We start from the raw sequence: 27,648 nt of genomic DNA on the forward strand, positions 1-27,648 counted from the left end.
TAACCTTACTGTATACAACCAGCCCAAAGGAAAGTAGAATTTAAGCTAGCCTTTTGGCTGGCATCATTTTTTCCCCTGCAAGCAAAGGCAGAAGAAGCAAAAATGATTAAATGCCAGTCCAAAAATTGTCTATTCATTTTCAAGTCTTGTTCCTGGACTGCAGGTAGTTGGGTGCTTAAGCATAGAACAGGGTAGGACCTCCCCAGTATATACAGGTTAGGGCCTATGGTATTAAACAAAACAGTTTCTGGGAACAGATTAGAAAATCATAGCATGATTCACTTCATTGAATTTGGCAAGACAACCTGTTTTGCATACAGGTTTGCCCTGCAACATCTGCCTTTCTCTGAGATAATTCAGATGCGGGGCTTTGAAAAAGGACTCCCCTCCCCTTTTTTCTAGTTAGATCAATATAATTATCTCTGAAAAGTAATCCAAACTAAGATAATAATCATTTGCTGAAAATTGCCCTCATGAGAGTTGCAGTATGGAAAGAAGAATTTTACAATATTAAAATTAAATCTTAGCATTGTTTTTAATTTTTTAAACAAAATGTATTTCTAGGCTTTAAGAAAGCTAGAGCAGCCTTAAAAGTAGATGAACAGAGCTGAATAAAATTTTAAATTCAAAAAAGAGTACTGGGTCAGACTTCTCATGCAAACAGGCTTCAGAGCCCTGAATTTGCTACATGGATTAAGAATAAATAATTAATCAGCACAGTGCTGTATAAAGAAGAGGACCTCTCTTTCTGCTGCCAGAGAGTTGGGATGTATCAGCTTTTTACTCGAATTGAGAATCTTATCCTTTCTCCTATTTCTTTTAGCTGATCAAAGAGAAATTGTTTGATCTTCTTGGACCAGAGGAGGAAGAAGGAAGCCATGATGAGAATGTGGTAAGTAGACCCACTTCCCTTCCAGGACTCACAAGAGCAGAAGCCAACATATAGCACATTGGCATATTCCTTGGCAGAGTCTATTTTCAATCTGGCAGGGGAGATGACCTTAATTTCTGCACAGAGTGGCACTGGGTATGCCACAAGTTTATGCTTTCTGCTTCAGTAATTTACCCTCCAATCTCAGACGCAGCAGTTTGTAGTTATCCTTATGCAGAAGGCAAAGTCATTTGCATTTACTCAATGGGTCCTTTTTTAAAAATTCACATTGTACAGATTGACTTCTGGCTTGACAAAAAAGCTCTGAGTGAGCCCTGGAGCAAATGGTCATCTGTTAATTAAATAAGGAATGGGCAGAAGTTAGCTCTGGATAGCTTTACTTCTAGATCTCTAGTTGTCTTGCATTGGATTGACAAGGATTCCACTCCTGCCCTACTTAATGCTACTTAAATGAAGAAACCTTCCAAAAGTTAGATTCCTGAGGGCCATTCAATATTATCATTTTGCACCACTTTGTGATTAGCTCTGATCCTGATTGATTTCATACCATCTTCTATTAGGGCAAGCTGACTCATATATATTTTTCTGATGTTCCGTTGATTTATTGAAAATTGCTGCAAAATTGGAAATTTTCTTTGAATTATTAAGACTCTTCAATACATTTTCCCATTGGCAGAACTCTTGAGTCACCCTGGGTCTTAGGGTCCCTCCCAGCCAACAGAAGTTCCAGTGCCTGGAGCTTGTTTCTCCCTAGAGACATTATTTAAAAATTCCCCTTCTCTCCCCCCAACCCCATTTTCAGTTGATTGCAAAATTGCAGGCATGGCAACATTTCACCTCCACAGCTCACAGGGGGGTGTTAAAGGTCACAGAGGAATGGCAGCGAAGCATGTAGAGAGCTTTTGGAAAATTTTAATACTTACTGTTTATTATACATTACAATTTATTTTATTTTCTTTTTGCATGGATAATGGCTATATGAGTGTGAGGGGGATTATTGCTCAGTGCATTAGATACCAATAGCATGATATTCTTTGGAGTCTCCCCTTTAAGAGAAAAGGGCAAACCTGATTAGCTCTTGATGTTCCCTATATGTTGAGGCTGACAAACGTGAACATTCAGACAGCTTTGTGAGGGGATTAGAGGAAGTAGAAACATTAGCAATATGGAAATGTGTGAGGAGTACAGGAACAATTAAAATTAGATTTTTTAAATCAAATCCCTGAACTCCAATAGCTACTTAATTCCACCTTCAATTCCAAAATGAGACTCTTCTTACTAGCTTCAGTTGACTGATCTCATAATCAACAAAATAAACGCTGCAGATTGGAAGTGTGCCCACATGATTTTGAATGACCATTTTAGCTTACTGCTTCACAAATATTTATTTCAAAATAATTTTATTAGCCTATTAGTTAGAAGTCTGCCCAGATGCAATATTCCTGCTCCTTTCCCTCCTCTTCTAACAACCTGATTTGTTATAGGCAGGGCTTTAGCAATCTTACAGTTGTCATCATTGCAAGAAAGAAATTAAGAATACCTTAAAAGGTAAATGTAAAGGTTTCCCCTGCCAGTCGTGTCTGACTCTAAGGGGCGGTGCTCATCTCCGACGATTCACAGCCAAGGAGCCAGCGTTGTCCGAAGACGCTTCTGTGGTCATGTGGCCAGCATGACTATGTGCCGAAGGTACACAGAACACTGTTACTTTCCCACCAAAGTGGTACCTATTTATCTACTTGCATTTACAAGCTTTTGAACTGCTAGGTTGGCAGGAGCTGGGGCCAGTAATGGAAGTTCACTCTGTCACACAGTACTTGGTCTCAAACTGCCAATCTTCTGGTCAACAAGCCCAACGTCTTAACCGCTTGGCCACTGCGCCCCTCTAAGCATACCTTATCGGCTACAAAGGGTGATTCTTTTTATTCAACAAAAACAGTGAAATTGGATATTGTAATTTTGTGTATGTCTTATCTGAGAGTAAGTTCTATTGAATTAACAGAATTCATTTATGAGGAAACAATTGCAACATAATCCAATCTTTATTTGGGAGTGTTTTTAATTGGGTTTAAGAAAGCATGTGACTTTAGTCTTTGAAATCCTAAAGAATTTTGCTTTTCAAAACTTTATACTTTCTCCCTCCCCCGGATGAATCCTATTTCAAATTTCAAAGTGTAATTGTTTCCAATATCAAGCTTCATGGATATCTGTCTTCATTTGTTTGTGTGTGTGACTGTGTGTGGGTCTACATGCATGTGCATGTGTATAGGTGTATATAAACCTAGCCCAAATTAAATTCTTTCACATTCCATTGATTTTAATGAGATAAATTAAAGAAGTGTTGTACACGTATGAACAAGATTTAAACATTTTAAATGCATGCGTTCATGCATTTTTGCTCAAATATATGTTGTGTCATTAATAAGCCGTGTCCGTACAAATACAGAATGTGATTCCCTCAGCCATCAAAACCCTTTCTGAATTTTTCCTTGGGGCTTTCAGGATTCACCATTTGAAAATGGTAGGTTGAAACACACTTGTATTTTGAGAACCATCATGTTTAAGCAATTTATTAGGACAACTCAGAAGTTGTAGAATAATGTGTAAGACAGTAAACAAATACTGGCTGGAATATTTGGGAGGGAGAGTAGCTGGTGTTGAGGCCATCAGCTCTGAATTTTATCACAACTTGAGAAAAAATGTGAGAAGAGTAGCTTAATATAAATGGGAAATCAGCTCTATTTATATCCTTGAAATGCCTATCTTTTTTGCCTGTAAAACCCCATACAGTGATTTTAATAATACCTGGCATTTATGAATTGCAGCAAAGCTCCTACAATATTGTATCTCTGAAAGCTATACCAATACTATTATCTTGGACGTAGACAGCAAAAGCCAAAAGAGGAATGGCTGCCTAAACTATTTAGTGAGCTCTTAATTGAGGTAAGATTTGAAGAATGGATTTGTCCACTTATTCTCCCTTGGTCGTCTTCCCTTTTTCTGTTCACAGAGCACGTGTGAGCCCTTGTCAAACCACTCTGATCCCACGAGCCACACTGTGACAGTCCCACTGCAGACAACACTTGGCACGTTGGAAGAAATTGCGTGCTGACAATGCTTCCTCAGCACTCTGGATGGCAGAACCTACAAAAGCCAGGGAATCCTACTCAGGCTCATTAACAGGGTGGGGGAACCACTGAGGAAATTGCTATGCATCCAATTGTTCTCTTTCTCTCTTCTTGCCAAAATCAGTGAAAGATTTCATGGACTCAGTTGCATCAGCCTGTCCTGCCAGGATGAGTGGATGAGGATGTAGGAAAGGGCAAGGTTTATCTCCACCAGTGGACAACACATCTCAGTTTTTGAACTGGAGAAGTGTGATGACCAAGGAATCATTCTTTCATAGACAGCCTACAAGTTATACAAAAGAAGCCTGCATGCCAGTCCTTTTGATGGCAGTCTCTCTTTTTCCTTACAAGCCATGTCTCCATCCAACAACTACTCCCTTTTTCTTTTTTCTTTTGCCACAACAAAAGTAGAGGACATGGTACAGACTTTCCTGCTCAAGAGTTTTACCATTATTTAACAACATATGCTGAATTAAAAACAAGCAATGGTCCATTTCCATTCTTTTTTGTTGTATGCTAAATGTGACAGGGTCTCAAAGTTCTGGTCAAATTGTTGAGTGAGCCAGCTCTTTGATGACCAAGGTGAGCATGCTCAAATAGAATGGCTCACCTTATCTACCATTATAGACCACTTCTTAAATGCAGGCAGTCACAAATGCACCAGCCCCATTGACACTAGTTAGCCATACAGCTACTGTCTTGTCTAGATTGGCGTGTAATGCAACATGTGTGTGTCCCAGGATTGGGGGAGGTGGGTTCCAGTTACCTTTCTGACTTGCCCTGCTTCCTCATTCTTAACAGCACTATTAAAGGTGATCTTGTGGAAGGGGAAAAACTGTCATTTCTGCTTATTCCACCTTTGTGGATGTTTTACTACAACGTGGGAACTATCAACATTAAAAAGAGTAAAGAACAAAATATGTCCTTTTAGGCTATTTATAAGCAATGTTTTAGCAGTTTCCAGAACGATAATTTTGGTATGTTGTATAAGTCATATGACAGACATTGATTGACTGGGCCTAAATCTTTGATTTGCACAATACATGTAAAATAATCACATAAACTAGATTCTCACAACATATTAAGTCACAACCTGGATGGCTAGTTTATAGTTCAGGATATATGGTGCCCTAACAGCCTGTTAAAGTAAACCACACAGTTTTATGGACTATATTTTATCATATCTCTACAATATATTGAGATAGATTATGTGTACATTTCTAGATTGAGTAGTTGGTGAGGCTCAATGGAAACTAAATGCAGAAGATTCAAGCAATTATAATTATGAGGGAGTTAGTTGCACATTTGTCTTTTGTGTAGAAACTGATCTGTGTATCATACGCAGAATTTAGTAAAATAGCACTTACAAACAATGGCATAGGTGACATTGGAAGATAAATAATAGATCATTCATTTCATGTTATGAATGACACTATTAAGTTCTGTAACAGTCATCCTAAAATAAATATTGAGACTCTATACATATGTTTGTGTGTGTGTGTATATATGTATGTGTATATGTGTGTGTGTGTGTGTGTGTGTACATATACATATATATGTAGTATCTTTGCCACCTGACAGACTGTAAAAGTAAATGCCCAAACAAGAGCGCAGTTATCATTGTCTGCATCTTCTGCATTTTATTTTCTTCCAACCACAGTGTTTTCTATTTCCACCGATGCCTTCAGTTAAATATGTGCATATCTGAATCTCACAATATACTGTAGGTATCTAATGAAACAGACTTACTCTGCAAAATCTAATATCACGTTGTTTTAGCATTCTGGTTGCTTTTATGTCCATTTTGTTTCCTGAGCAGTCCTGCAGCCAGACAAAAGGAAGTTACTGTTAACTAATCTTCCTGTCTTTGTGAGGCCCACTACACCCACCCATGTGCTTTTATTATTTTATGTATAAGTTTCAGCAGGTGTACTCTGAAGCATCTTCTATATAGTACAAAGTTCCATAATGACTGCTCAATGAACATATGATCAGTAGACAGTGTTAACATACACATTGAGCCTTCTTATACTGTTACCTACTTGGAATGCAAATTATCTCCAGGGAAGAATCAAACTAGCATGCTTATGATGATCTCACTGACAGAGGTTGCAAAACAACCTCACTAGAAGTGTAGGTGTGGCCACCAGCCAGAGGTGAATTTTGTTCCAGTCTGAAGCAGAACATAGCTTTGGGTCTGGAGGAACCTATTAACTATGGTATATACTGTATTACTTTATTGCTAGAGCTGTGAACATTTATCTATGGGATGGAGAAGGGACTAGGGAGCAAAAAGAAAGCAGATGCTGAGAAGTGTGACATCATTATAAACGGTAAACACTGAATGACATCCTGGGGTCAGGCATCAAGATGAATACAAATAGGTAATGGTGGCATTTGCATAACAATGCATCTTTTTGGCATCATGCTTCCCTGCGAATGTTGCTGTCTCTGCCTTTAAGAGTCCCACGAGAACATCACTTTTAGAGAAATTACATCATCTCATCTCCAAATTTACAAGATGAAGACGAGGCATATATCTTGAAACTAGGCAAAATGGGGGGGGGCGGATATAAGACAGAATACATAGTTACATACTTTTAGTTTTATATCTAGAATATTATTCAACTTTTTTGCTGGCAATCATTCTCTAGTTCATGTCTTTGCCTTAATTCACTCCACAACAAAATAAAATGGTGGGGGTGGCAAGAATGGTCCATTCTAGTGAAAGGCCCTGAGGATGCTTTTGGGTCATAAAAGGTATCCTAAAGGCCAGAGGCATATGGTCTGGGATAGCAAGATCAAGATGCCTCCATGCTGCCACCTTCCCTCTAGTGCAGAGTTTCTCAATTTTGAGAATCCAGCAGCTAGCAAATATTGCTCGGGTGCTTTGCCTGTGACAGCTTCATAAGTGGATCTTACTAGCTAATCAAAGGATAATTTGGTTAGTGTCATAGTATTTATAGAGGTTTCCAAGGATTTTATGTGCAAAAGTAGCCTGGGAGTCCCCTACTCTGTCTATGTCCCTCTCCTCCCTCCCTCCCTCCCTTTCTCTTTTTCTCTTGGGCATAAGCATTCCGGTCAAATAAATGAAAAGCGGAGTAGGATAGGCACTGCTGTGAGATGCCACATCCAACTCCAAGACAATTAGGAGGATTTTGCTTTCATTCTACCACAGCTCTATCCAACAATAACAACAACAAAAGCTAAAGTCAGAATTTAGTGCAGCTGTCAGAAGAATTCAGCTAAGTCCATTTATCTTCATTCTCTTTACATTACAGACTGAGCACAGTGGGGAAAAATGGCCACCTCCCTGTGTTGAACCCAGGTAATATATTAATAGATAACTTGGACCAAAATGCTAACTTCTTGTGACTCAAAAATCAAGAAAGAAAGATAATCTGTTCTATTTCTAAAGAGCTCTCTTCATGGAGTAGATTTAACTCCGTTTCAAGAAAGTAGATCGTTTATTCAGTGAAGAGGTCAAGTAGGCCTTAGAGAAATGCCAAGGAAAACATTACAAAAGAGGAATTTTCAAAATTGGCAACTATGAATTTGGTCTACAAAACATTCCAGTCCAACTGCTGAGATGCCAATACTTCCTCAATGTAACTTTTAAGGAAGTAACAAGTAAGTAAGGAAGGAAGAAAGCAAGTGGAAAAACATTTCAACTTCAGATCCCAGATATTTGAAGGATCTGCTGATTATAAATTCCTCAAGCTGTAAGAAAAATGAAATCCCATCACCTAGCTGCTACTTTGCTTATACATTGGACCCTCCTTTGGAGCATATCTGGAAGCAAGCCGAGTGCTCAGTGCTAAGAGGCTGGCATTTCTCTTCTTCTGAAACCGGAGAAACACTTAGGTGTGTGAACGGGCTTTAAGGATGGATCCCACCCCACTTCATACTTGGAATTCAGCAAAACATGATTAAGAACACTCTCACCTACAAGTCTCAAGGTTCTAGAGCCAGGGTCTTCAAACTTGGCCTTTTTATGACTTGTGGACGTCAGCTCCCAGAGTTCCTCAGCCAGGCATGCTGGCTGAGGAATTCTGGGAATTGAAGTCCACAAGTCATAAAAGGGCCAAGTTTGAAGACCCCTGTTCTAGAGTAAAAACGAGGTGTTCTTACCACACCATTTCCATCTCCAGACTAATGGAATTTGTATGTCTATGGAGATTCTCCATCATCCAGGTCATAGCTGTCTCAAAGATACATTTTCAAAAGGCAACTGGACTATATTTTTTCCTCAAGGAAATTGCCTTTTGAAAACACACCTTTGAGTAAACCTTGTATGGCACTTTCCTGGGGGCCATTTTATGAATTCCTATCATCCACATGTTGCTGTGACACTTATTTAAATAAGTGACATATTGCTAGATAATAAAGAACCTCTTTGCTCATGGTATGACTACCTTTCCACAATGAATTAAAAGTTCAGATTTTTATTCCTCTTAATTTTATTCACTTCTACAAGGCCCTCATTATGTGAATGTTGCTATTATTCCTATGGTCCAAGCAAAGACTGATAGTATTTTGCTCCCCATTCCAGGGACAGATCATTGATGGAAAGACACTCCTTTACTGTAATTAGGCCCTTGTTAGTTCAGGCAATCCAGAATTGCATGCAGGTAAATGAAACATTAATATGGCAGAAAACAGTAATAAGGAAAACGATATCCCTCAGCTGCATCTGGCATAGGTGCAGGTGGGCTATTGGAAGAAGGAAGTTGGGGGCATAGAGCAATTGTTTCTGACTCCATAAATGAAATGGGGAGGTGTAGACAATGTAGTTTGTTGAAATGGACATTTCTTAAATCAATTCAATGGCATAAATGGCATAAAGGCCACAAGAATTAAAAATTCAAGGCTGACTGTTAAGATTTCCTGCATGCTCTTTTTACTGGATTATTTATTTAGACCTACATATGCCTAAATATTCATTTTGGTATAAACATTATTCTGTTGTGGGGTAGGCAGAACTCTTCACCAATCTATTGTATCTTTAATTACATATTTATTGCAGGCTAGTTATTTATAAGATTGAAGGTAAGACTTGCTCATTTCTATGTTATATGGGGAGACTGGAGTGGCAAATTTAATGCTAGCCAAATAAGTTTACAACTCAGCTATTATATGGTTTCTTTCAGACCAATCAAGTATTATGTCCATTTGAATATTACATTGTAGTAATCTGGCATGTGATACAAATATAAGCTTTCTGAAACCTTGGGTATAATTCCTCTTTATTTTATAGATTTATTAAATTTCTATACTGCCCATCTCACTTAAGTGGCTCTTTCATTTACTAATAGGACTTCAGCCTTTGTTCCAAAAAGTTGTTCGATGTAAGTAGAACATTTTACTACACTTCTTTTCTTGAGATTCATTGCAGCTGCAGAGGTGATTTTAGAAGGAAGATGTGTCTGGTTTAAAGAACTGCAGGCTTGCACTTACACATACCCCAAAGCCAATCTGATGCACTACAGAGTCCTATTACTTATCAGACTTTTCTTATGCTAGTAAATATATAGTCTCCTTTGATGTCAGATCTGTTACAGAATTCTCTCCAAGCCATCAACAATTTTCGGTTCTTGAATTACCAAACCAGGATAAAAGTCCTCACCACTTCATCCAACCCCAAGACCATGTCTTATCACTTGAAGCACTCCTCACTAGTTCCAAAAATCCTTAAAATGTCATGTGAATGCTTCTCTTACCCACCCCTTCATTCAAACTTGTTTAAAAAAAAGTCCATTAGTTTCATGCAGCCAATTTAAACTCCCAATATGAAATCATCTCTGGCCCACTATTCTTGGAAAGGAAATTAGAAAAACATAAAACATCATGATTGGAGAAAACCAAATGTTTAATCAAATAATGAGTTTTTATGTGAAGAATGGGGAAAATGAAAATAGGCAGGCTGTATTCTGAATACTCTTTCATAGACGTGTGTTGCCCCCTAAAGGAATGGGTGTCACCTTCAGAATCATATAGCAGAAAATCTCGTGAGTTTTATGTTCCCCCTGCTTTCCCGCCATCCTCTTAACACCAAGCATCTCGATGATGCATGGCTTGTTTTAGACATACTCTTGTTGTTGAATACTAGAAACTGCGGATAAAAGTGATAAAACAAAATCTGATAAGACACAGCAGAAGCAAAATGAACAACAATGCTAGCTTTCTATTGCAATTGCTGTGCCTTTTGGAAGAGGAAACTGCAATGCCAATCCTACCGTTAGGCGTCTGGTCATAAATGCTGGGGAGGCTCAGGGTCTGCAGAAATCGTTCATCACTACCCGAAATAAATGAGAGTAGACAGCATGTAAAATACTTCAAGATTAAATTCGGGTAAAGTAAAAAGAGGGAAGAGAGAGAAAATCGTAATAAGCATAGCTAATAATATTGTAATTTTCAGGAAATGTTTATATTAATGATTATTGCAGATCTTTTGCTTTGGAGAATTCGTGTTTCTAGAAGAGAAGTCAAGTATTACAAGGCAGTAGGAACTCTTGGCTGATCTATGGAATTAGAAACAAAATTAAAACCAGTCACTGCATATTTGATGCAACTATGTATCTTAATTTGATTGTTGTGGTTTTAAACTGATCTGTGTCAATGGCTCTCAAGACAGCAATGCAATCCATCAAAACAATAAAAAGATGAACCCTCCTTTAAATCGAGTTTAACTTTTATTGGCTGTGTGGTCATACTGATGAGGTTTGCTCAGGAACAATGTAGAAATGGTTTGTCATTCCCTTCTTCTTGGACGTTAGTCTAGCTTACAGCCCTAGACTTTTCTTGTAATCTGCCATCCAGGCCCCAAAATACAAGAAAAGTATCTGGCTTCAAAATAACAAATCCTAGTCTCCAGTGTCCATAGTGCAGACATGTCAAACACAAGGCCCGGGGGCCAGATCCGGCCCATGAAGTGGTTTCATGTGGTCCGCGAAGCCATCCTGGAAACAGTGAGGAACGGCCCCCACTGCCTTGGCCCTGGCCCAGAGACCCTCCTTCTTCCAGAGACCCTCAGATCTGTCCCACTCCTGCCCAGGCCCCCATAGGCACCCTTGATGTGAACGATGTAGAGCTGGCCATGCCCACCCAGTAGGCCATACGCACTCTAGCCACGCCCACCCAGTAGGCCATGCCCACCCTGGCCATACACACCTGGCCCCTTGAGGGCAACCACAATGCTGATGTGGCCCTCAATGAAATTGAGTTTGACACCCCTGCCATAGTGAATTAAAGAGACATGGCACCATTTCTTTCTGCAATATCAGATGCAATCCAAAAGATCCTTCCAGGCAGACGGTTAGGTAAATTATGGACTAAAGAACACCTTGTTGTCCACCTGCTCTGCTCTCTTAAGGTGTTGCCTGAAGGGGCTGCTTCATCTCAGAATGCTGCTTCATCAAAGACTGCTTCTATGCATTTTCATACCTGATTTCTCATAAAACTGCATTTTCTCCAGCTGAGCTAAGAGATCTGTCAAACAGGCTTTGGATTTAGAAGAATGCTGTGAGGTCCAACTAATCTGTTCACTTCTTTGTGACACTGATGAATAGGACCCTGTAAACTGAATGAAGTAGCTCTAGGACTGGATTAATCTTCTGTCCCTTTTCAACACTAGGATCTGTCCAACACATTCAAGGACATTTTTCTTTATCTCTAGAGATTTTTTTGTTTTCAGGAAAGACAAAGTATCTCTCCAGCTAAGTTATGAACCAGATGCAAGAGTTGTAATTCTGGGGAGAGGGTTGAATTAATGAACACTACAGAGCTATCCCTGTTGAGATTTTTTTTAAAAAAAGATTTTTTTTGAAACACATGCAAAGCAGATCCATATACATTTCTTTGACAATAAAAAGAATGAAACAATGAGAATGTTGTTTGATTATGATTCTTAGCATTCAACGATGGGCATATATGATGGGAATTGGACTTCACTAATCTTGCAGGCTGCAGATTTCCTGCCTCTGCAACATCTGTGATTCTCCAGCTGGAGTCCCAAGAGTTTATCTTACAATAACCATCCACCGCCAGAACAGAATATTTCAAAAAGAGCCTTTGCATTGTTTGGAAGCTGGGAGTTTACCAGCAATGTTTGGAGGAAAAATCTGCTTGGTTTCTGTTTATTTAGATCAATCTGGTAACCCTATATGGGCAAAAGGGAGACTGCAGAGGTGATGGGAAACAAATACAGGTAGTCCTCAACTTACAATCACAACTGCAACCAGAATTTCTGTTGCTAAGTAAGGTGATTATTAAGTGAGCTGCGTCTGATTTTATAACTGTTTACTATGGTTGTTAAGTGAATTGATGCAGTTGTTAGGTGAATCACAGAGTCTTTGAATCCAACTTCTATCATTGAGTTTGTTTGTGGGAAACTAGCTGAGATGGACACTGCAACTGTTGTAAATAGATGCTGGTTGCCAGGCACCCAAATGTTGATCAAATGGCCATGGGGATGCCAGTTGAAAGTGCAAGCACCAGATGTAAGTCACTTTTTTTTTAGTGTCTTTGTAATTTTGGTCTATAAACAATAGTGGTAAGTTGAGGACTACCTGTAACCAGTGGGTGAAATTGATTCCTGATTGTCAAATTGATTGCAGAAGTTTACATAAACATTGATTTATTAGCATGCAATTTAGCATTAAGGAACAGAACACTTGAAGCAGTTGGAAGCCAATGACTGTCCGTGTAACTTGTTAAGCCAAATGTTTGGGCACGGCATGTCAAAAATTCAGAAAATGCCTACCTTGACTCTGCTGGCATGTCTCACACACACATATCCCACCCCGGTCAAAAGAGACCTCTCCAGACCTCCTCTCAGACTCTTCTCTCTGGATTCCATGGAAGTAGCACAAGAAGGCCCTGCTCTCAAGGAGCCTTTGAAGCTTCAGAAAAAAACACAAGAAGAGGCCCCACAAATCAAGGCCTTCTTGCACATTTTCCAGAAATTTTGGAAGCCTGGTGTGTCATCGAAAATGGCATGGCATGTCTCCTGTAGCATATGCATCATAGGTTCATCATTGTGTTCGGTCATGGATAACTAAACCAAGTACTACTCATCTCAATTGCCTAGGTTGCAATATATGCAGTACCATAACAAAAAATTCATCTTGTGTCCCTGGTAGCTATGCTACTGCAAGATCTGAGTCAAAATCAGCATCAGATCCTAACATTCTGCAGATGTACAAAATTACTTCTGTTATTATCCCTAGCATTCCAGGTTATGATTAATGACAATTCTATTTAAGCCATCTAGTGTCACCTTCAGGTGAGATGAGTGGCATATGAGATAATCAATCAATCAATCTCACTGTTTCATTTTGAGCCAGCAATTTTTCTCAGCCTAAACTATAGAAGTTTTAAATTGTTGAAAGAAAAATCTTCATCAGTCCAAGCTGGGAATAAACAAAATGGAGACTGCTTTAGAAAGGAGGTTGTATTTTATTGAACAGCACAGCCAGACAGAAATGTGACTCTGGGAAAGCTGACCACATGTTGCTGGGAGTGGTGGTTTTTATACCTTCTTGGGCTTTTGTGTTTGGAGTTGTTCTTCCTGTTCCTGTGGCATGAACTTTGACCTAAGCTTTTGAGCATGTCTTTTTGGTATTTTGATAGTGGTAGGTTAATCCTACTATGTCCTAAAGATCATGTCTTTAGGAGTGTGGTATATAGATTTTAGGGGTCTTTGTCTTTCTAATCTCAGCTTCTAGCTTCCTGGCTCCAACCTCCCTGAATAGGATTATCAAATCTGCATTTCTAAAAGCTGACCTGTTTGGTTTCTGCTTGGGGGAGGGAGACTTGGGGCTGTCTTTGCTTAAGATTTTTCATTATTCCTTTGGGGAAATATAATATTCTGCTTTTTAATAGTCCTCAAAATATTTCCTTCTGGGGGGGGGTGTGCTGTCCTTCCACAAAATGTAAGTGCTCTGCAAAATGAAGAATGCAATTCTTTAGCATATTTCTGTGACCCAAGTGTTCACACAGAGTGATTTACAAACATAAATCTCAGCAGAGTCAGCAGATATAAAAGAGAAGAAGTAGACATCAGTTGGATCAGTCCAATGGACTCTATAGAACCAACCATATTCCATTTCCAAGAGCCATATGCTTTCCAGAAGATGGTTCCTCCAGCATCTGGGCAAATAAGTTGTAATACAGTACTAGGGTATATAATGAATACTTGTTTCAGTCCCAGCCACTCCATTTCTTCTTTTCCTCTTCTTCTTCCTCTGCATTATCCTCTTCTATTAGTTGCAGCTTTCAATTTTTTCTTCCCACTCCAGACATCAGCCTTCAATTCCCAGTGAACGCATTCACTCCCCTTTTTGCCCTTAATAATATGCTTGAAAAGTCAGGCAGACATATCACCAAGTAATGTCAACTTGGGTGTTTTTTTAAGACCAAGTATTATAGCTGAGAATTTAAAGCTAACAGCTCCTCCTGGTGGCTTGGAACAACTTGCATTGGCTACTTAGTTGTTAACTGCAAGTTCTGCATTTGGCATCCTCTTTTTATTTCTGCAGTAGCCTGCAGCCCTTGTTCCTTGGCTTCTCACTGTGTGGATATTTTTTCTTCTAGGAAGAGAATCAGTACCAGATGACTTGGAGTTGAACAGTTAGGTCACTTTGATATTGGATGCAGGGACATGCTTTTTCTTCAAGGTTCTGAGAATATTAAAATTAGCTTCTCCAGAAGATAGAAAAGCTGTTTTCTTCTTCTTTTCCTTCTCCTGCTTCTCCTCAGCATGGATAGGTCCATTTTAGAGCTATAATTTACAACTCTTGGTCAAACTGATTGAAAATTGTGGGTACAATAGTACGTTAGCAATATTTGGACAAAAAAAATCTTAACTTCTAACGGTTGGGAAGGAACTAACCAAAAGACTATCGTGAACAGATAATATTAAATCTTAAATCTCTCAATTCAATCATTATTTTGATGGTAGTCAATAGTGCTAATTCCATAGTCAAGTGATACTTCTCCAAATACTGTAGCTATAGATTTGTGTCTTGCCTGTACTGACTTCAGTTTGTTAAAACAACCCTTTCTCTGCTACCCCATGTGGGCAGCAGGAGGATCACTAAACATCACTGACAGATGCATGTGGCATATGTCAGAAACCAAAGGTCAAGCTCACCAACCTTATAGAGAAGCATAGTCCTGCAAATTCGTAGGTTCAAAAGTACTCAGTTATGCCCTGGGAGAGATTTTAAAAAGGCAGACATGCAGGCAGTATGGGGCTGGATTGAAATTCCTGATTTTCAAACCTTGTTCTTTCCCTTCTGAACCTGACATGTTGGAACACTTTTCATCGCTACCAGCCAACCTGTTGTGGATCACCTGATTCTCTTCCTGCTTCCCCACTGCTTCTTTGGATTGAATGGCAAGATTGTCTCCCAACTCTGGAATCCTATGACCATCTATTTCTGCTCCAGCTTTTATAAAAATGTGTTTGAGTTAATTTACATTACAAACAGGCATGGTTTTATATTCACTTGCTTTGTATATTATAAATCTAATAAATAAACAGGAAAAAAGCTACAATCATAAAACTATAAAAGTAGAACTAAGAGAGTCATTAGGATTAAAACTGCAGCTTCAAAACTGAAAAAAATGAAAACTGGATTCAGAGAGCTGTCTTTTCAAATGCCAGGTGAAATATATGACAAGACTGTTCCACAACCAATAATCCCCTTTTAGAAGAAAGCTTCACAACCTGATACTTTAATAATAATAATAATAATAATAATAATAATAATAATAATAATAATAATAATAATAATAATAATAAAAAAATAAATAAAAGCTAAGTTAATCCATCAGAGACATTAATTAATGCAAAATCTTGCATTTTGAGATATACCTACTCTGCAAGCCCTACAAATCTTTCTATTGAGAATAACTTTTCATTTAATGAAAAGCTGAGAGAAGAGCTTTAAAATATCTTGGAGTATTTTCTCATGCTATGTTTAATTTTTCTTGAATTGGAGCAGGGGTCAAGAAACTCAAGAGAATAGTGATTAGTGCAGTGGAAGTTCTGCCCTTTTTATGTGTGTCCCTTGAACTAAACAAGAACAGAAATATTGCTGTACCATCTCCATTATTGAGCTTTAGTGTGCCAGGGAGTAGTAGAGCACATCCTTAGTAGCTCAGGGAGTAATGGTACACTTACAGTTGTGATGTGCAATAGTTTCAAGGCAGCAGGTAGTGGATTTTCATTTTCTTTTCCTCTCCTAGCCAGCAGGAAAAAGTTTCAACTACTAACAGGAAACTAACCACCAACTGCTCTTCACAAAGGATTTGTTTCAGGGATATTATGTTCTGCCTTCCTTCATCATGTGTCCCATCAGCCAGGATATTAGATTTTTTTTTTATTTTAGTTTTTTGGGCATAGGCCTATCAATCTTCTGGGTATTGGGTAGATCTCTATCCAAACAAAACCCAACATTTTTCCTCCTCTTATAGCACCATTTCCACTTACTAAATTGCAATCTATAGGATCTTTACTGAATCTCTCAAAAATTAAAAATAAATTAGTATGTCTCTAGATATTTCCAAAGTAAATTAAGCGATATGAACTTTCCAATGTATGGTTATCATGAACTTTGGCACATTTACTCAGAAATAAGACTATAAACACACACACACAAACACACAAACCAGCTCATTTGTTCCTTCTATACATGCAAAGCATCTTTGCTTTCACCATGCCCGTTTGTTGATTTACCTACTGCCTTTTGTTTTGTTTTTTATATTTCTCCTCTCTTTTTAATTCCATCCAGCCTAACCTTCCCCTTCGTTGCATCCCATTTATTTTTTCCACAGATATTTGTTTTCTGATTTCATTTTCATCATTTATTTCAAGATGCTCTCACATCTATTGTGTCCATTTTCTATTTTGATTATTGGAAGATTAATCTAACTGTCAATCTGCATTCAACTGCATTCAAATTATTTTTACTTTTTCATTTTCTTTTTTGTATAATTTCTCCCCTACAACTATTTTTAACACTACCAAGTAATTTAGAATCTCTTATCACCTTTACATCCTTCATTAATTCTCTTGTGTTTCATCATAACCAATCAAATCAATTATGTTCTTCAAATTATTCCTTTTCCATATGTACTTATGAAGAGACATATGCTTGAATCATATATTTGAAGCAAGCATGCTTGTTTCTAAGCAGATACCCACCACTCAATCACTATCCTTACTTATTCATGGATTTCATATGACTCAATGTGCACACAGGTGCCTTGACCTCACCCACATTCATGTCACCCCTTCCATAGTATTTGTTTAAAAAGTTGCACATATTTTCTCAAAACTCATATCTTCCATTAGCACCACTCTAGGGAATATACTGCAATATGCAAATTATCACCAACTTATACATTCTTATTTCTTTCTGCACCCACAACAATTTAAAAGATGTCCGTTTATGCTTTTTGACATGAATGTCAGTCTCTTCACTCATAATTTTATTTTATTTTTATTTATTTTAATTCCATTTATATCCCGCCCTTCTCCAAAGACTCAGGGCGGCTTACAAGCTTAGCAGTAGCCTTCATTCTATGTATATGCCTGCTTATTAGGGCTTTCATACACACCCCAAGCGGCATTATTACAAAGTCAGCTTATTGCCCCCAACAATCTGGGTCCTCATTTTACCTACCTCGGAAGGATGGAAGGCTGAGTCAACCTTGAGCCTGGTGGGACTCGAACCTGCACTAATTGCAGGCAGCTGGTGTTACTTAAGGAGGCATTAGCCCACTGCTCCACCAAGGCTCAGTAATTAAACCTCTATCTTCCCTGTGTGTATTAGTCAATTCCAGTCCATATTATAGGGCCACCTGTCTTCAAACCAATTACATCTTTTCCAGTTCTCTTTGTTTTACAGACAAAAATAGGTTCATTTCATTTCTTTTACATTCCACATTACAATCTTCCATATGCCAGTTTTGCCAACAGATAAGCGCATAGATACCAGTTTTGCTATTCATCATGACTTTGATCTATCATTATTTTCAAGTAGCATATTTTAGATTAGATTGAGTCATGACACAGCCTAAAAACATGACACAGGAAGCACTCCCTGGTAATAGTGAAGATAATGTCAGTGAACTGGGACATATTTTGTTAATACAGTATGCACAAGGTACAGCCCAAATCCAGTTATTCCCAAGAATATTCCTGCTATTCTACATACAAATTAGGATCCCTAACCTAGAAACTCCTTAGAAACCTATAACCTTTTGCCACCATCAACTAATACATTTGATATGTGACCCACATCCCTCATATTTTCAGCATAGATCATCCCATGACTTGGAAAAGAATGTACATGCCTTAGCCCTTCCCATATGGGGCTCCCCAAATTGAAAACAAAATTATCCTGCCTAACTTTAATTATGTCTCTTTTGAACAAGAGAACACATTGCAGATTTTGCTTCTAAATTTATTTTGCCTGTAAATCTTTCCACTCTTCCAAGTTGAGATTTTTTTTTCTCTGTGGAGTATAAGACTGTAGGTCTATCCATGTGCCTGCCTATCCCTCCATTCATTTAATCGCACAGCCATCTTTTCCCTAGTGAGAATAATAGCCTTATTAGGAGGCAGGTTAATTTAGAACAGAAGAAACAAAGCAAAACTCAGAAAATCTTTCTCAACTACACTTCTGTAAAGTGAGATGGGAGAAATATGGTCTTTTTGAAGCAAAGAAAAGATTCACAAGTTGGTAATGTGGAAGGAGCAAAAATCTCCCAATGAACAAGTCATAAAAGCAGAAATTATGATTTAATTGAATTTATGCAATAACATTATGTAGCCTCCCAGTTCTATGACTATTGTGCAAGAAGTCCCCAAGGCATATACAGAATCCCCATTGGGTAGAATACTGATAGTCTAGTTCACTTACCTCCTCATTCTGCCTAAGCTTATTTTTTTCAGCTGATTAGCCTAATATTCCCCAACCTGTAGCAATGTAGTAACTACTGGCTGACACTGCAGAATATTTTCAGGTCCTCAAAAAATTCTGGCTAATTAAGGGAAACCCTGTATAAAAGGACAGATTATTTTGCTCTGATTTTCATTTGCTAAAATGCATACTGCCTTACCTTATTTCACTGGAAAAGTTTGCATTTAATCTTTTTAGGACAGAGCCTCAATAAAAGAAGCTGATGACATAAAACCTCATTAAACAATTCAACATTGGGAGGAGGGCTCATAATTTATGCTCAATAGGTTTGTGGTGGAGCAGGTGTTTTTTTGGAAATGTGAGGCTCTACTTTATGGGCCTTTCTTCATACAAGTCAATACAAGGCTGGTAGACCGAAATCCAGAACACTCACAGCACATGCCATTTGTTTACCCATTCTCAGGATGAGAAGCAGCTGCACAAGGGCTATGTGCACACAAGGGCTATGTTTCCCCAACTACGTCTTGGGGGCTGCCTTCACAGGACATGTTTTCCTGGTTAGTAGCAACTCTCCCTCCTCCTCCTCCTTTCTCCCCTCCTCTCTCCTTTCTGTGCTACAACAGCCTAGCCAGTTAACTCAGTCCAGTGCTTTTTTTTTGTAAAAGAAAAAGGTGCCGGAACTCACACATGTCATACAACCCGCCTTGCCTATTCTACAAGGTTCCATCCAAAAAAGGTGCTGGAACTCCGTTCTGAGCGTTCTATGAGAAAAAAAGCCCTGACTCAGTCTGTGATTTAATGAATTGTTCAGTAACTATTTTGAGCATGTTTTATGAACTTAACCAGAATGGTTTGAGTGGAGAAGCAGTTTCATAAAGGAAGGCAGCTTAGATGTTTGGGTGATATTCCCCAGGCTATTCCAACAGGAACCCCAGCTGGGACCAGTCAGGATCTAGCTGAGGATAATCAAGCTGCACTCAGACAACTGGTAGGTAACTTCTTTTATTTCTTCTATCAGCCCCTTTCTTTAACAAATATTAATTTCTCAGAAAACAACCTTGTCTTCATATGCTGAACAGGTCAATGTCTGGCTGGAAAAAATAGCCTCCCAATCCATTTGTATACTGGAAAGGCAAAATTCTAAAAATAAAATCAAGTGACTTAGAATTATTATTGAGACTCAGAGTTAACTGTTGGGAGACTACTGTGATTATTAGATTATTTGCTGGGTAAACTCAATGCTCGTGATAAGCTAATTATAAACTGAAGGAGGAAAAACACCTACAGGAAGGGAAGGCTAAGTATGTTTAAACACAGCTCCCTTAGCAACCAGTCTGACAGCTTTCTTCCTGCTGGTATTTTCTACTGACCAGTGAGGCCTTGCTATGGATCCTGAGGGCAACAGCACTGTCTCCCCACAAGTGTACCTCATTCAGCAACCAGTAAGTCACTGCGGTGGGTGGGAGTATTAAAAGGTATCTGATTCTGGCAGCAGAGAGAAGAATCTTTTGTAATCCTGCATGTCTTTTTGATTCAGTTCCAACCAAGAAAGGTTCTGGGTGGCTACCAAATCTGTGGGTTAGACGACACGGCAATGGAAGAGGCAATATATTTTATATGCTATAGCTAATTGTAACACCCTTCCTGAGTCCCAAATGGAGAACAGAAAATGGAAATATAACAATAATTCTTGTGTCACCTAAAAGTCTAGCATATTTATGACTGCATAAAATTTACATATCTCAATCCACTTCAGCAGAGGCAGGGAATATAGTCATAGAGAACAGTATTATATAATGCAGATGTGGATGCTGGAGGAGTTAGGTATAATATCCCTGCCTTAATTAAGCTGATGAAGTAGACAGAGGTATACTAAAGCTTACGTGATAATAAAAGAATTAAATCATACAGACCTCTTTTACACTGGCAGTGAAAAACCAACATAATCACCTTTCTGGCAACTGAAAATGAGGAGACAGAAAAACTTTGTGTAAATCTATGCCCACAGAACATAGATGGCAAATAGTTGTGCCATGCCCAATTGCCCTTAGAGCAATTAAACAATGTTAAACAATAGCTTTGTTTAACATCTTCACCTGGGCAGCAATCCTGAGAGGCATCTGAAACCCGCCCCTCTTCATCTACTCATGAAAAAACATGACTTCATTTTTTCCTGTCAAATTATGATGATGTTGCCTTCATCTGATCAGTGGTCCATATCTGAGATGCCTTCAAGTTGTTCTTAGCTGTATTTATGTTGAGGTAAATTCCTTTAATTTTAAAAATATTGGGACATCTCTCACCAATCATTCCATTAGTATCTCCCAGGACTGGGACTGTATCAGCACCCAGTGGCCATTTTGGGATGGTTCAGGCCTGCCTCAATCTTTCTTTTCTTTGGGCACTTCCACATTCTCCAGAGCCCTTCTGCCGTGAGCAAAGGAGAGTCTGTAGCAGTTATTCCAAATGAAACTCTCCCGTTGAACTCATTAGATCTTCCAATCTTAGAAAGAGGAATTATCATAATGAATAAATGATGGGGATGAAGGAAAGGGCTGTGCAGTCCAGTGCAACCCTGGGAGCAATTCTACCAACCTGTCAGCTGCTAGGTGGTTTATTTTAAAACATGTATTAAGAGTTCTTCCTCTAAATCACTAAAATTGTGTTTAAATATAGCTAATCCAACTGCTGACAAGCACAGGAAAGGGATTGTACAATGCTACAGGAGAGGGAATCATGCTTTATCACCGTCTTTCATCAGCTTCTAGGTGAGGTGAAAGAGCACTACATCATGTTTAAAGATAGCTTGACAAGCATGCTGTGCATTGTGTGATGCAGCAGCCGCCTCCCTTCTGCTAAAGTATGCAATTTCCTCCTGAAAGCTGTACATCGCAGAGGAAGTTGTGTGGTGCAGTAGGAGGAGACTTCTGCCGAATTGTTCAACTGAGTGGGCTTCTGCAATGCAGCAGGAATTCTGTGATTCAACTTAGAAATAAGAGCAAAAATCTGGAGTCTCTGGCTCAAATTCAAGAAGATATCTTGAGCTGAATAATTAAAGATCAGAAAAAGGGCAGTGCTAGATAAGAGTCAGTTTAGAGGAGGGATTTGCCGATACAAACATTATTTACCCATTTGTAGTTTCAATTTTAATTTTTAATAAACTTTTTTAATGTTAATTTTTACTAATTTCATTTTAACTAATTGATTTAATTAGGCAATCTGCTTATACAGTATGTTGTTCAGATGTTCTTTAAATCAATATGTAATGTAAACTGGTGTTCTGATTTTGGTGAATTTGTCCCCCCATCCTGGCTTGAAAGACAAGGGCAGCAAGGGATGGCATCAGTAGGCATTAGAGCAGGTTATTCTGGGAATCTTGGAGAAAATCTAGTCTTAGAGGCTTATAGGAAGTGGACCCTCCATGGAATCCTTAAATCACCCAGCGTTTACAGTTTTGCCCATGGTTGGAAATCTGAATAAAGCTTCACTTTAAGGAGATGGTGAAAGGTGTGACAGCATCATTGTAGAGAATGAGCCTGAAAAGTCATCCTGGTGCAAAAGAGGTCCACTCTGATCTACCAAAAGATTCCTGGGAGATCCACAGTATATAGGCCAACATTTCTGTTTGCAGAAGAACTTGGATCCCATCTATTCTAAATTATACCACTGGGAGGAAAGAAGCCAGGGATGCCTAGCTGTGCATTTAGCTTAAGTCCAATCTAGCTCAATCAGATGTATAACTTTTGTATAAAACAACAATAATAACAGAATCTTATCCAGAAAGAAGTGGTAAGAGGCAGGTCCCCAAGACAGCCTGCTCTTCTTTGAATTTCCTTCCATTGTTTCTCAGATTACTCAAGAGCCAGAAGTGACCATTCTCCAACAGATGCCACCAACATTTCCTCAGTCCAGTTGCACAAGCCACTTCAGAGAAAGTAAGAAATCAAGTCTACCAATTTGCTAGAGAACTGAGATTGATGGAAGGAGGAGATCCTAAAAGAAACAGCTGATTATCTTGGAACATATCTATGTGTTACTAGTCTGAAAAACTCCACCCCACCCCATACTACTATCTGAAAATGAATAAATTCAGAATATTTTAAAGTTTAAATTATTTTTGAGTCTCTTTTAATCTATTATATCAATATATTCTAATAATGCTTTTTAAAGTATGGTTAATATCAGTTATTACAAAGAAAGAAAGATGAAAAATTGCAACAAAATACGTGTGAGACATGTAATTCCATCGGACATACATCTCTGCTACATTTGAAATGCATATATTCACTAGCGATGCTGCAGGTATTGGTCAGTAGAGACGAGTCACTGTCTGAAAACTGATTCCAATGATATATTAAGACATGTAATTGCTGCATGATTGTCTGGAGTAGCAATGCATAGTCCAATGGCAAAAATGTTATTTCTTGGAATAAGTGGCTATTTTATAACTCTTGAAACAGCTTTATGAATCTTGTGTCTAGTAACAGCCACTTTTCTTGTTCTTAGTTGTGGTCTGGATTAGATGTGTAACTACTTTGAGAGCAGGTGTATTAAAAGATTGGAAACATGAGCTGAGATTTGAGAATGTTTCAATTTTAATCTGTGTTTGTCAGATAATGCAATCATTTATTAAATTCCAAGGCTTGCCATTTTCTTCTTTTTATGCTACATTTTTGCTTTGTAGTTTCATTTTTAAGCTATTCAAATAAAATTTAATGGATTAAAAGTGTCGTGATTTTTAAACATTAAGCTCTATAGCAAGAGTGCATAGCTTCTCCTATGCTGAAAATCAAATTTGGTCTTTGAACATATGGAAGTGCAGTGTTAAAACTAATTTTAATCTCATTTCACTTGCATTTAATTAAAACTAAATATAGTTAATGTTTATTCTGCAGTCAAGTATTTAGAAAGTTTTACTTTCTCTCATGCACATTGAAATCTTGAAATACTGAAAGTTTGTGGAACTTGTGAAAATACCGAAATACTGAGAGCTTGTGTGTAATGCTATAGGTTCAGGTTGTGCACCTTGTTCTTATGGTTCTGTAATTCCTCCTTTCACGTTACATATTTCTGTTTGTATATATGTATAAATAAATCAATGCATATTGATGTGTTCTTAATTTCTGGAAGATTTAATAGAGCTAATGATGATACAAAATGCCCAGATGCATCAAGTGATAATGAACAACCTGGCTATGTCAGCAGCAGCATGCTTTGAATCCAATCCAAGCCCGGTAGGTAGATTGCTGATCTAGGGTAGATCTACATATGACAGAGGAGTTGACTCAGGAAAAAAAAGGAAAAAAAGGCATTTCTGTGCCAACTGTCTTGCCTTCTACTGGCTTCAACTGAAGGGCAGGAGAGCAGAAAAACATGTGCCTTGATGTCACATCATAACATACCAGAAGACAATCATGGAATAGATTGCCATTTTTCAGTGACAACATTATAGGTTCCATTCTTAAATCTAAACCTGTTGTGAGAATGAATGTGCCTAGGTTTATTACAAAGAGATATCTCTGATGCATAATGATTTTGTTGTTCTGAAATTAATTGGCTGCCTAGCATGTGAAATGAAGCTACTAATGAATACGGACAGGAACAGTTATGCATGAAGCAATGACACATCATCTGAAATATATATGATGTCCATAAAATACTGAATGACTCTGCCTGTGTAATTGGATGTAAGAATAACCTTGAGAAACAGGAGGAAGAGGTGCAGCCAAGGCAATCGTTAGATAAGAGAAATCTGAGTCCAACGCAGAAATAGAATTTGGGGAAAAAAAATATTCAGATATGACCATCCATAGTTCTCTTAGGATAAAAAGCAGAGAGAAGCTCATTTAGATTGCAAGATTCTATTATTGTAACTTATAATAAAAGTGGTTATAGTACTCATAAATTCAGGATCTACCTTCAAAAGCTGATAGCTTCAAAGCCTAACTTGACAACCACATATCTCCACCCAGGAGAAATAAAGGAATGTAATGCACCAAGTCAGTTTTCAGAAGTTTTTAACTTTTTCTGTCGGGATCCAGAATATATCTTGGGACTAACTTCATGACTCCTAATTGCAATTATTATGTGCAATGAATTATTATTTTCACTACTCACCCTTTCAATGTCTCTTTTACATACTGCAGCCAGATGTTCTGCCTAAAACGGTCACAACAGCAATATTAATAGATTTGAGTATAAATGGTTTTCTAAGTCAAAGCCACTGTGAGTTTATAGAAAGGAGAAAGGAATAATGCTGACAATTGGAAGGGTCTGTAGAAGGTGGCTAGAGAAAAACCTGGAGATACTAGATTGCTAGCCTATCAAGGCAAAATAGGTCTTTACTATTTTTTAAAGGTAAACTTGGATTCGTTGAGTTAATTCACTTCAATTTATTGCTCACCTCATGCTGTTGCAACAGGAAATACAATTTATTAACAGGACTATATCAGTGCAGCCACAGGTAAAACCATTTTGGGTTTATGATACTTGAGATAAGAACCATTGTCTTAAGTGTCCTAATCTTTCTTTCTAGCAGATACCCCTTATTCCCTGGCAGACAGAGGATGAAGATGAGATGGACATGGTATTCCACCACCATTATGCACCCTATCCATGCATCCTTCCATTCAGAACATGGAAGCCTCCATCTCAATCCTCAGTTTTGACACAGCAGCAGCAGCCCATCATTCGCTATGTGGGCCCAGATCTTCAGTCAACGGGGAGACAAGATGATGGGTGAGCAGAACTGTGCAGATGGGAAAAGGATTATAAACAATTGAAGTGTTGCATTTCAGTATCCCAATATGTATTACAATAATTCATCCAAATGTTACATATAAAATATGGAAGGCTAAGACGAGTGATAAAATAGTAATATTCATCACAAAATTAGTGGAAGGTAGGATACACCTGGACTTGGGACCTTCTCTAGATTATGATAAGCCAAGTGAAGCATACTTACATTGTTTAGTCACCACCACTAATATCTTGTCTGTGTCATTGCTACTATTCTTTATTGTCTGTATTCCCAGATTCTGCATATAAATGTTTTCTAAATGTGTAAATATCCCAGATATTTACCATTGCTTATTCTTGTAGAATTTATTCAATTACTTCAAATCTTGAAAAACAATGATATTTACAGAGAATTAAAAATTCAGCAATATTAGAAGCTTCATTTGGCTCCTAGTATTTTATTAGGCATTTCAAAGACAAGGTCAGATGAAATTTCTGCTAATTTAATAAAAGGGAAGAAACTTGCTTTAACCAAAATGGGATAGGATCTCGAATGTTTTCTAAAGTAAGCAGAACTATCAGTGTAAGAAAGTTCCCCTGGGTATTGAGAATTAGCCGTGGATATTTCCCACCACCTTGCCTGCTGTAATATAAACATCCCATTTTAATTTATATTTGTTTAGTCAAGCGGTACCCCCACCCCCACCACCAAGTGCCACTGGAACTGTCACAGCGGATGTCTTACCAGCTTCAGGTAAGGATGCAGTGGATGGACCACAGATGCATTTCAATAATATGCCCATTATTTGTATCATAACTTTCTGATGCAGGCGGATTTGTAGAGTCTATTTATCCTGGTAATTTCAGTACTGGCTTAGTGACAGTTTGGCCATTTACTACAAACTCTTAACTTGGCAGCTTTAACATGTAGCTAGACTGATCTAAAAAGGTAAAGGTAAAGGTTCCCCCGCACATGCGTGCTAGTCGTTTCCAACTCTAGGGGCTGGTGCTCATCTCCATTTCAAAGCCAAAGAGATAGCACTTGTCCAAGGACATCTCCGTGGTCATGTGGCCGGCATGACTAGACGCCAGAGGTGCACGGAACACTGTTACCTTCCCACCGCAGTGGTCCCTATTTTTCTACTTGCATTTTTCTGTGCTTTTGAACTGCTAGGTTGGCAGAAGCTGGGACAAGTAACAGGCGCTCACTCTGTTACGCGGCACTCGGTATTCAACCCGCCAAACTGCCGACCTTCTGATCGACAAGCTCAGTGTCCTAACCCACTGAGCCACTGCGTCCCTAGACTGATCTAGATGGATGTAAACTAGGAAAGTCAAATCAAGCCTAATCAGAGGAAACTGTAATACTGCTCTGTATTGTTCACCCCTTGGTGATGTTTTAGACAGATTACAACTTTACAGTCACAGGACTGTAACTACTTTTTTTAAAAAAAAATCATTATTTTTAAAAGCTAAGCAATTTAAAAGGGCCCAGTTTCACCAGATTCTATACATTTCCTATGAAATCTTGCAAGATTGCCAATAAAAGGGATTTTATGACATTTAGCAATGTTATATGATTTAATCATTTATCATTCAACAAGATTTTTATTATTATTTTATTGGGGGAGATCCGAGTTGCATCTAAGTGTTGTAAATTCTCTCATGCCCACGGTATTGCATTGCCAACACTGACTAAATAATATTTGAATTTATTTAAAAGTCATTTTATAGATATGAAAGAACTATTTTCTCTCTAGGAAAAGGAGACGGGGACAGCAGGAAAGCAAAGAGAAGTGTGTGGCCAGTGGCAGTTTAAGCACCTTTCCTTTGCTAGAAATTCTGTCAAGATAATCTATGCAATTTTCTCCTTCCAGAATATTACGACTACACTGAGCAATGGAAGTGAAATTAAAGCTTCAACTATTCTTCCTACAAAAAGATGCACATTCCTAGCTGC

General features: G+C 38.3%; 2 protein-coding genes across 2 annotated transcripts in view; both read left to right on the forward strand.

Moving 5' to 3' along the window:
- LOC308679182 (acid-sensing ion channel 2) overlaps positions 1–4,001 on the forward strand; it is a gene marked incomplete at both ends in the record, with an annotated part of 684,458 nt that extends 680,457 nt beyond the window's left edge. The window contains 2 exons of the mRNA XM_081346523.1: positions 824–892; positions 3,900–4,001. Coding sequence (XP_081202649.1) covers positions 824–892; positions 3,900–4,001 — 171 coding nt within the window. The remainder of the gene's footprint in view (positions 1–823; positions 893–3,899) is intronic.
- Positions 4,002–20,335: 16,334 nt separating this feature from the next.
- PRR29 (proline rich 29) lies at positions 20,336–27,597 on the forward strand (the record flags this gene model as incomplete). Its single annotated transcript, XM_081346180.1, has 6 exons — positions 20,336–20,392; positions 22,801–22,885; positions 24,081–24,184; positions 25,510–25,688; positions 26,372–26,442; positions 27,566–27,597. 6 exons carry the CDS (start codon positions 20,336–20,338, stop codon positions 27,595–27,597), a joined length of 528 nt encoding a protein of 175 aa, XP_081202306.1.
- Positions 27,598–27,648: the final 51 nt, after the last annotated feature.

Source organism: Vipera berus, assembly GCF_964194415.1.
Source record: "Vipera berus genome assembly, chromosome: Z".
In the NCBI taxonomy this organism is placed as follows: domain Eukaryota; kingdom Metazoa; phylum Chordata; class Lepidosauria; order Squamata; family Viperidae; genus Vipera; species Vipera berus.